Source organism: Sciurus carolinensis, chromosome 16 (genome assembly GCF_902686445.1).
Source record: "Sciurus carolinensis chromosome 16, mSciCar1.2, whole genome shotgun sequence".
Lineage (NCBI taxonomy): Eukaryota > Metazoa > Chordata > Mammalia > Rodentia > Sciuridae > Sciurus > Sciurus carolinensis.
In genome coordinates, this window is record NC_062228.1 from 41,306,704 (window position 1) to 41,317,606 (window position 10,903).

At 41.3% G+C, this 10,903-nt stretch overlaps 1 protein-coding gene across 1 annotated transcript in view; it reads left to right on the forward strand.

Moving 5' to 3' along the window:
• The window catches only part of Wdr88 (WD repeat domain 88), a 34,707-nt gene extending 24,812 nt beyond the window's left edge, over positions 1–9,895 (forward strand). The window contains exons 9-11 of the mRNA XM_047529893.1: positions 1,166–1,234; positions 7,280–7,372; positions 9,440–9,895. Coding sequence (XP_047385849.1) covers positions 1,166–1,234; positions 7,280–7,372; positions 9,440–9,586 — 309 coding nt within the window. The 3' untranslated portion in view covers positions 9,587–9,895. The remainder of the gene's footprint in view (positions 1–1,165; positions 1,235–7,279; positions 7,373–9,439) is intronic.
• The last annotated feature ends 1,008 nt before the right edge of the window (positions 9,896–10,903 follow it).

Sequence of the window (10,903 nt, forward strand, 5' to 3'; positions counted from 1 at the left end):
GTATGCCTGGGTAAATGAGGATATTGAGGAAGGCAGATGGAACAGTAAATACAAAACCTCAGAGATTGGAAAGTTTCTAAGAACAATAGAAATTACTATGCAGAGGGATGAATTCCGTAATGAGGCACGCATTGAATGCTGTGGGGCTCCAAAATGAGAGTCATTTACTGAGTATTTTTGGCTGAAAGTTAGAGGAGACCCAACTCAAAGTGACTTTGTAATTAGGGGTATGTCATCTAACACAACAAGAACCCAGGATTGGTTCATTCAGTGCCCCCATTCCAGGGGCCCATACCCCTGGCTTCTGCATACTCCCTGACCTCACAGTCTCATGACCACCTTTGGTTATGGATGCTTGCTCCATGATTCTTCATCTCTCTGTCTCCAGCAACCCAAATGTAGACTGGGCCATCTTGAGCAGCACGTGTCCAGGCCCCTGGGGCTGGTCTGTTTGAGCTCTCTCTAACTAGGATTTGGGGAGGCAAAGGGAGTTACAGTGCAGCAAACAAACAGCTTAAAATTGAATGTTAAACCTCCCAGAGTTTAAAAATCCTTTTGTCCACTCTCAGGTTGTTCTAGCCTCTCCTCTTCTCTCTTGCTGTTCCTTAATCCTCAAATTTCTGTCGTTTTGTTAGATGCAACAGTTTAACCTCTCCTGTTCCTTTGCCATCTCTCATGCTCTGTTGCCTTATCTTTCACCTCTTTCCAAAGGGAAAGGCCAGAGTATGATAACGATGCTGACACAGAGTCCTAACATCATGAAGCAATGGCATCTATCTCCTCTGAGCTCTTTTTTTTTTTTTTTTTTTTTTTTAACCTGGGGAAGACAACTGACCATTTACTTACACTGCAGTCAATCAGTTTGTAGTTACTTGGAGTCAAGAGCTCCAAGTGGTGTTTCCTAGAACAAAGAATGCAAACAAAAACCCAGGACCAGATAGGTATACAAGCTTTCATTTCCTTCCCTTCTGCTAAACACCATAGAACTTCTTTAAAAAACACATGCAGTGCCATGATACACATACATATCACACATCTTCATAGTTTGTGTTCCACCTTGAATATTGATGAAACCAGGCAGTACAATTAGTTGCTCTTAAATGTAAGCAATGTTGGGATATGGGCATTTTCCCTAGGTCCTTGTTAAATTTTTATTTTTCTTCAGGGTCATGAGGACTGGGTAATGGATGTTGCTATCAGCAACAACAAGAAATGGATCCTGTCTGCTTCAAAGGTAAAAGTGGCCAAACTATGAGCGACTTAAAATATCTACCCTGTTAATGAGAATTGGTGACAGCAGAAGAGCTATTCCCACGTATAAAATCCCCCAGCAGGCTCAGTCTGATGTCTGCTTCCGGGAATTGCCTGGGAATGTGGAAATCTGCAAATGTGGAGACTTTCCAGGTATTTCTGTGTCTGTGCCATTGACATGTGAGTGTTTTTGGAGAAAGAGGCGAGGGCCCTGGAGGGCAACACCCGCTCATGGACAAGCCGCAGAGACCGTGGGAGGTCCCAGGTGGGTCTTCCCTCCTTTCTGTCTACATCACAGCGTCTTGTGATTCCAATGGCACATAACAGCTAGCCCTGGATTTCCCAAGGGCTGCCCTCCTAGCGGGAGTATCAGAGAAGTTAGGGCCCACCTTACCCCTCCACCTGTATCAAAGCATTCTCTGAGCTGGAGATCTCTAGGTCTATGAGACTATGCAGAAGACTCTGCCTAATGTTACCAACATTTTAGAGACTCAAACTTGGATACAGACACACCAGACTAAAAACCCATAATAATACAGTATGTAATAAAAATCGTATGCTGATGTGTTATTACTTTAAAATAAAAATAGAAAAAAGTGAGTGTTTACTTAAAATTGTTATTCTTTTTTTTTTTTTTTTTACTTTTCTGTTGCATGAATGCTATTATTTAAAAAAAAACAGGATTAGTTAATAATTGCAATTAGTAGTAATTAACAGTTGGGCTATTTAAATGAATATGTTAAAAATATAAAAATATTTTATAATGTTTCTTCCTATCCAAAGGTACAGCAATTTACTGTGACTTTTAAAAATATCTTTATTGGATATTTAAATTTTGTGGAAATATTAATATATATGTATACTATATAGTGTGTGTATATATGTAAATATATATCTATCTTTTGAACCAGGGATTGAACCCAGCAGCACTTAACTATTGAGCCACATCCCCAGCCCATTTTTTTTATTAATTAAATTAAATTAATTAATTTATTTTTGATACTGTGTATTGAACCAGGGACGCTTAACTATCCTAGCCCATTTTATTTATTTATTTATTTTTGAGACAAGGTCTTGCTAAGTTGCTTAGGGCCTCGTTAAGCTGCTGAAGCTAGCTTTGAACTTCTGATCCTCTTGCCTCAGCCTCCCAAGCCACTGGGATTATATGCATGCACCACTGTGCCCAGCTATATATATTCCTAAGATATATAGATACATGATTATTTTAAAAAGAGAACTTAAATACAATAGGACTAATTGAACAGATACTACTTACATTTTTTAAAAAAAATTTACAACGCCTTTATTTTTATTTATTTATTTTTTAAATGTGGTGCTAAGGATCAAACACAGTGCCTCACACATGCTAGCCAAGCACTCTCCACTAAGCTACAACTCCAGCCCTACTACTTACATTTAATATTAAAAAAACCTTATTCTGTGAAGCCAGCATCATCCTGATACTAAAATCTGAAAGAAAAGAAACTTATAGGTACATTTGTAGGCTCTATTATTGTATATTTTAAAAGATATAGATGTAAGATGTAAGACTTTTGAAAAAAGAGAACATAAATATAACCGAACTGATTAAACAGATACTTATATCTAGTATAAAACTTAATTCTATGAGGCCACCATTACTCTGATACCAAAACAATATAAATACATCACTGAAAAATTACAGATCAATATCCTTTATGAATATAGAAGCAAAATATTAGCAAATAAAACCATTATTTCCCATTCCCAGGAATACAAGTATTGCTCAATATAAATTCAATTAATATAATATATAACATTAACAAAACAAGGGTGGAAACCTCACACGATCATTTCAAATGACACAGAAAAGGCATTTGAAAAATCCAAAACCCATCTATGATTTTAAAAAGTCTCAGAAAGCTGAAGCAAATTAAAGAAGACCTAAGTAAATGGAAGACATCCTACATTCATGGACACAAAGACTTAACATTTTAAAAAGTCTGCTACCCAAAATGATTTCCAGATCCAGTGCAACCACTATCAAGGTTCTAAGTTGTTTTCACAAAAATGGCAAAGCCAATCTTCAAGTTCTTAAGGAATTGAAGGGTCCCTGAATATCCAAACCATCTTGAAGAAGAAAAGAAGGAGGAGGAGGAGGAAGAGAAAGAGGAGAAAGGAAGAGTGGAAGACTCACTCTTCTTGACTTCAACATTAACCACAGATCTAGTCCTTAAAATATGGTACTGCTGCGTGTGGTGGTGCAGGCCTGTAATCCCAGTTGGTTGGGAGATTGAGACAGGAGGATCACAAGTTCAAAGCCAGCCTCATGCGCTGAGCAACTCAGTGAGACCCTGTCTCTAAATAAAATACAAAATAGGGCTGGGAATGTGACTCAATGGTTGAGTGCCCTGACATTCCTTCAAAGAAGATTAAACTACTGACCAATAAACACACAAAAAGGTGCCCAATATCAGCGATCAATAGGGAAATTTCAGTCAAAACCACAGTGGACACCACTTCATATCTTCTAGAAAGTTTATCATCAAAGCCATGGAAAATAACCGTGTTGGCACGGACGTGGAGAGACTGGAACACCTGTGCATTGCCAATGGGAACGTCAAATAGCATAACTGCCATGGAAAACAGTTTGGCAGTTTCTCAGAAGGTCAGATGTAGAACTAAACTACAACATGATGCAGCAATTCCACTTCAGGTTGAAGCAAGTGTCTATCAATGAATGAATGAATGGATGAGTAAAATGTGGCATATACATAAGATGGAATATCATTTGACCATAAAAAGGAAGGAAATTTGGGCATGCTGCAACCTTGATGAACCTTGAAGACATGATACTGAATGAACTGAGCCAGTCACAAAGGACAAATTCTGTATGAATGCACTTACATGAGGGACCTAGAGTTGTTACATTCATAAAGACAGAAGGTAGAATGGTGTTTGCCATGCACTGGAGGGAGTGGTGAGGGGAAGGAATTATTTAATTGGTAGTGGAGTTTCTGTTGGGAATGATGAAAAACCTGTGATCATAGTGGTGATGGTAACACAAGATTGTGAATGCATTTAATGTCACTGAAGTGTACACTTAACGAATGAGTGAGACCATAATATTATGTACATTGTACCATAATAAACCCAATAATGACATGTTTCTTTCTGACTGTTATGGTTGAGATGTGGTGCCCCCCAAAAACTCACATGTGAGACAATACAAGAAGGTTTGAAGGAGAAATGATTGTATTGTGAGAATCTTAACCCAATTAGTGAGTTATTTCCCTGATAGGGATTAACTGAGTGGTAACTGAAATGGTAGGGTGCGGCTGGAGGAGGTGGGAATTAGTGTGTAGCTTTGGGGAATATGTATTTGTATCTAGCGAGTGAGGTCTCTCTCTGCTTCCTGATAACCATGATGTGAGCTGCTTTCTTCCACCACCTTCTCCTGCCATGATGTTCAGCCTCACCCCAAGCCCTGAGGAATGGAGCCAGCCTTCTATGGACTAAGACCTCTGAAACTGTGAGCCCTCAAATAAACTTCTCTATGATTGTGCTGCTCAGATCATTCAGTCACAGCAGAAAAAAAGATGACTAAAACATTGACCTTAATATAGCAGGATGTTTTTTTATTTCTTTTTAAATAATACTTCTTTGAACTGCCTGCAGTTTTTAGGATATCCTTCTTTTTATTTTTTATCTTTGTAGTAGGGATTGAACCCAGGGCTGCTCTACCACCCCAACCCTTTTTTTTATTTTTTATTTTGAGACAGGGTCTCACTAAGTTGCTTAGGGCCTTGTTAAATTGCTGAGGCTGATCTTGAACTTGCAATCCTCCTGCCTCAGCCTCCCAAATCACTGGGAAAATAGGTGTGCACCACTATGCCCAGCGAGGACATTCTTTTCTTTTATGAAGAGGTAAAACTGAAACTTACCAAACCTAAAATTCTTGCAGCTCGGTTCTTATCAAGTCCACATTATAGCAATTCCAGGACATCAAGCTAAATATTCTCCCGACAAAAGCATTTGTATATGGAATACTTAAGAATTTCTTACTAGCAACAGGAGGTTTTTTAGCTTTGTAGGAATTAATTTCCAGCTCTCCAAAAACATCCAAGTGTACTAAGTTTACAGACTTGTTTTAATAGACCAAGTATTTGTCATTCGGTTCCTTCGCCCCCATATATTCATCATGCAGACTGCACCTATCTATAAGGTCCATTATCTTTAAACACTGGATGTAATCATAATTTAGATGGTTCTAAAGCACAGAGGTAATCTGAACTTGTGATATGTTAGTTAGATTCCAAATAAGTTATAGTATGTTTTTCAAAAAATGAGTAACTTTTCACTGTATAATTTTTGTCATAACCTGCATCTAACATTGAACAATTCAGGTGCACCACCCCCGTTTTTTTTTTTTTTTTTTTTTTTTTTGACTCATGATGTTCTCTTCAAAGATCATCAAACAGTACATAAACGTGTTCTAGTCATGCTTTTCATCCTTGATGCATTTCAAAATTAGGTAAAATTCTTTTTCTATACCTTAGAAATATGATTTTGCAGCAAGTCATCATTCTAACATCTTTCAGTGGCTAGAAATGATAATAGCCATGGTGTAGGTACATGTTTAAAGGAGATGTCTCCTTCCATTTCTATAATCAACAACATCACATATTGAGGGAGGTGGAAAATACCCCAAACTCTTATTATGAAAGACCCAACATTACAGGTAAATAAACTGTACTCCTTTTAAGGAATGTGTTATGCAAGGTGTGCTGGCCATTTAGTTTTTCATTTACTTTCATAAAAAGTTTATAGAATGAACAGAGCTTGGCAAACTTTACTCTACTGAATATGCAGATAAATGAGTAAAGTTTGGTTTGTATTTAGATAAATATCAACATGCATTTATTTTTATTTTTTATTTTATTTTTATTTTTTTGCAGATTCTTTAAAATCTTCATAGAAGCCAAACACAGTGACTCAGAAGGTTGAGGCAGGGGGAATCACAAGTTCAAGACCAGCCTCTGCAACTTAGTGAGACCCTGTCTCAAAATAAAAAAATAAAAAGGAATAGGGATGTGGCTCAGTGGTAAAGTGCCCCTGGGTTCAATCCCCCAGTACCCCAAAAAAAAAATCTTTATGGAAATCCAGGAGAGAATCTAAAACTCCAACTTTGGAATCAAAGTATCTAGGAACTATGGGGAACTTTTTTTTTTTTTTTTTGTCATGATTTGACAAACCGTTTGATGCGTGGAAACTGTGATTGTGATTGAAATCTGACAGCTCTACACTGCAAGGGGCAGGTGTCTGCTCCCTGAATTTTCCCTGATGTTTCCTTATAGGACATTTAGTTGCAACTGCTGACTTAGGAAATGTAACATTACTCAGTATATTAGGTTTTGTTTGTTTGTTTGTTTGTTTTGTTGCTATAACAAATTACCAGAGATGGCACTGTCTAAACATTAAACAACACAAATTTAATCTTTTATCATTCTGTAGGATAGAAGTCCAACAAAGTGTCACTGGGCTAAAATCAAGATGCCAACAAGACAGCATTCCTTTCTGGAATTGTTAACTAAAGTTCATAGTTTACATTGTTTCACTCTGTGTTGTATGATCTATGAGTTTTGCCATGTACCCACTACTAGGTAGCACACGGAATGGGTTCACTGTCCTAAAAATCTCTCCTCCTCTTCCCCAGAACTCCCAACAGCTCTTTTTACTGTCTATAGTTTTTCCCTTTCCCAGAATATATAGTTGGAATGATGTAGTCTGTAGCCTTTTCACATTAGCTTCTTTGGCTCAGTAAGGTGCATTTAAGGTTCCTCTGTGTCTTTCTGTGGCTTGACAGCATGTTTCTTTTGGTCATTCAATGGTACTCCATTGTAAGAATGTACTGAAGGGTTATGGAAAATAATATTCCTACAAGACAGTTTCCCAAGAAAAACAGAGGGACAGTGTGGCTTGGGAGGAGGGGCTTACATGTACTACAGGCTTTTTTGTGACAGCTGGTTTACTGTTTAACCTGTTTTAGGATAGGACCATGAGACTATGGAATATTGAAAACATCGACCAAGTTCCTTTGGTAATTGAGAACAAAAAGGCCATGGGCATACGGGTGAAACAGGTTGGTATTGGATAAAATTAAGCTCAGTGAAGATGTTCATTGTGCCTATACAGTTTAATTTATTCTTTGAGCAAACATTTATTGGGCAACTGGGGAAATAACTGTGGACACACAGTGAATTTCTTGCCCCGTGGGAGCTTAAATTCTCAAAGAGATACAAGAAACCTATGTAGTAAGACACGTGACGATTTATAATTTGAAGATAGACATAGGAAAGAATGATGGGAGAGCTGGGAGTGACAATATTTCAAAGGGTAGGTGTCTCTGAGAAGGTGACAGGTATGCAGATTGGATGGTGTCAAGGGAGAGAACTGGGCGGATTCGTAGGGGAAGGATTTCCCAGCAGTGGGAACAGCCAGTGCAGGGCCCCCCGAGGCAGGAGGAGTGGAGTGAATGGGGCCTGGAGGAGATGGGCCTGAGGGAGCGCTAGACAGTGGAGAAATGGCTGGACACACAGCTGGACTGCATAAGTCTCCTACATTCCAGCTGCAAACCCCCAGTGGGGCCCCCAGTTCTCTGTTTCCCATGCAAGAGGCTCAGGAGCCCATGTTTCTCTAGTGCAAGTGCTTGGTGGTAGGGGGCCCATGTTATGATACACCAGGCTCAGCAAGGGCCAGCCACAGAGGCAGAAGGTGTGCCCCTCTACCACCAAGCTCTTGGAAATTCTGGCTGGCAGAGCTAGATGGGATGGCACGTGCCTATAATCCCAGCAGTTCAGCAGTTCAGGGCAGGAGGACTGCACAGTCGAGGCCAGCCTCAGTAACTTAGTGAGGCCCTAAGCAACCTAGTGAGACCATGTATCAAAAAAAATTTTTTTTTAAAAAGGACTGGGGATATAGTTTAGTTGTAAAGCACCACTAGGTTCAATTCCAGTACAAATTAAAAAAAAAATTCTGGTGCTGCTTCTGAGACTGGCTAATCTGTGAGCAGTGTTGCAGGGCCAGGAGGTGAGAGATGGGATCCACATGGAACTTGTCCTTGTGGCCAGCTAGTCCTCAAGGCCTTTGTGACCATGTTAGTCCTTAGAACATGGAAGCTGACTAGCTACAAAGCAGTGATTGTCCCTGTCCCTTATCTGCAACCTGCCCTGGAGCTGCCCCCTCTGGGAGCCTTGTTATTTTTGGAGTTGGACCCATGGAGTCTCTTCCATGAGACTCAGAGCTGCTGAAGAAGGTAGGTAAAGGATCAAATATTTTTCTTGCAAAAGAAGAAAGACACCTTCAGATGAAGCTGTAGCCAAGATGAACCCACTGCACTTGACTTGCTCTGAATCAACAGGAGGAACTTCAGAGGCAGATTTTCCAAAAGGCCTGCCCAGGGCAGGATCTGTCTAGTTCCTCCAGCTGGCCAGAGTGCTGGCAAGGCGGGGAAAAGCACAGGGGCCTGGAGTGCAGGACAGGGGAATGCCATTGTGCAGGCTTGTCCCAAGGGGACTGTGCTGGGGTGGGAATCACTGATTGGTCTCTGCCATGGCCTGAGTCCCCACCCTTTTGGCACTGCTCACTCATTAGTGGGCTATGGAAGATGTGGTGAGCTGTGTCATCCGTATCCACCACTCTACATGTTTTGCTCAGGAAGAGGTTCAGGACAGAAGAGGATGCTCAGCACCTGTGTCAGTCTAGTTGAGAGTCCTGTTTTGATCAGCAATCTTGTCTGCTTGCTTCTTGTGGTTCTGTAAAAGTCAAGTGTTCCTAGCATGTCAGGGAGTTAGGACAGCCCCTTTTCCTACAATTCTCTTCACAGAGCACTAGACAGGCTGGGACACCTGCATTGTCTTCCCCCACTGCCCAGTGGTTTGCCACTTCTGCCCTCAGGGCCCTCACCACAGGGGACCTGAGCTGGCAGTAGCTGCTGAGCTTGGGGATGGGGGGCAGGGATGGGAGCAGAAGCCCATGTGTGTTCCCACTCAGTGGCCTGGAGTCTCCTCTGTTAGGTTAGAGGCTCCTGAGAGGGAAGCCCTTACCTCAGCCCAGCCCAAGGTAGCCAGATGAGGAGGGAGGATTCCAATTTAATGCCTTAATCCTCTCTGACTAGCACCTCCTTTCTGCTCTTAAAATGTCATGTCAGTGTGAAGGATGTGACAGACCATTCTCCACCTTGGAAAGTGACAGCGCTTTGGAAATAGTCACCAAATGCATCTTCTGCCGGAGAGATCCAACGGACTTGCCAGCAGAGTCTTCATCATCACTGGACACTGAGAACGATGAGGACTGACAGCCACTTTGAGTGACTTGATCATGGGCCACCTGTCATCCAGGTTGCAGGGCTCTCTGCAGGGATCTTCTCAGGGTCCCTCTGCAGCTGAGTGGGGCTGTCAGCCTGGGGCAGGGGCCAACCCCTGGCTGGGCTCTCAGTACAATGCCACCTCCTCAGCTCCACAGCATCCTTGGGGGGTGAACATGTCTGTGTTCATGCAGAATAAATCTAGATTCCTTTGGAAAACAAGTGTGCATATGAATTGTAGAAGCAGTTTTGCTATTTCTAAGCTTCATGTCATTTTGTTCATTTTGTCTCGTTTGGGGATGCATTATGGACTCATATTCTGGAGTCTGGAGCTGCTCTGTAAAGTGGCCCCTAGGACTGGCATCAGCATTTCCTGAGGATGGGTTTGTCAAATGAACATAAAAAGATGTGTGGGCCCTTTGGTGGATAAGGATGGCAAGGCAATGTGGCTTATATGGTTTGACTGTGGTTTGTTCCTCAGAGTTCATATCCTGGAAGCTTGGTCCCAATGTGATGATATTGGGAGGTGGTACAACTTTTATAAGGTAGGGCCTAGTGGGAGATGATAAAGTCATGGGGGTACACCCTGGGAAGGTATCAGTACCTGCCTCTTGAGAGTGGGTTAGATATCAGGGGACTGAATTAGTTACTCAAGAGCAGCTTGTTATAAAGTTAGGCCACCCCATGAGTTTGGTTTCTTCTATATGTACTGCTTGTTGTTCTCACATGTGCTCCTGTCATGTGATGCCATCTGCCATGTTATGATACCATATGAAGCACTAATCAGATGTCACTGGGTGATCTTGAACTTTCCTGCCTCTGGAACCATGAGCTTAATAAACATTTTTTTCTTCATAAAGTACCCAGACTCAGGTATTTTGCTATGGTAACACAAAACCAACCAAGACACTGGCTCATGTTCCCAGGTGGCCACTCGCCCAGAGCAGAGGAAGGCTGGAATAGGCAAGAGGTGGTGGTGGTATTTGCATCACAGGAACAGGATGTTTCATACTCTCTTCCCCAGACTTCTCAATTTCCAGAATGCCCATGCATATGTGTAGTTGTTTTCCTGCTTTCACTGAATATTGTAGGACACGGATCATCCAGGAAGAGTAACGTTTTCAGTTAAGTGTGAAGATTCCCCTGTTCCATTTGGTGAGCCTCACATGATTTTTGTCCAGTATCATTAATATGCTCTGTGCTCCATTTTAGAAACTTGATTGCAGGACTGATTTAGTCTCCATTGTTTGACATTCAAAGATTCCGTGTATTAGCACAATAACCGGAGAATCACTTAGGCTGGCTCCA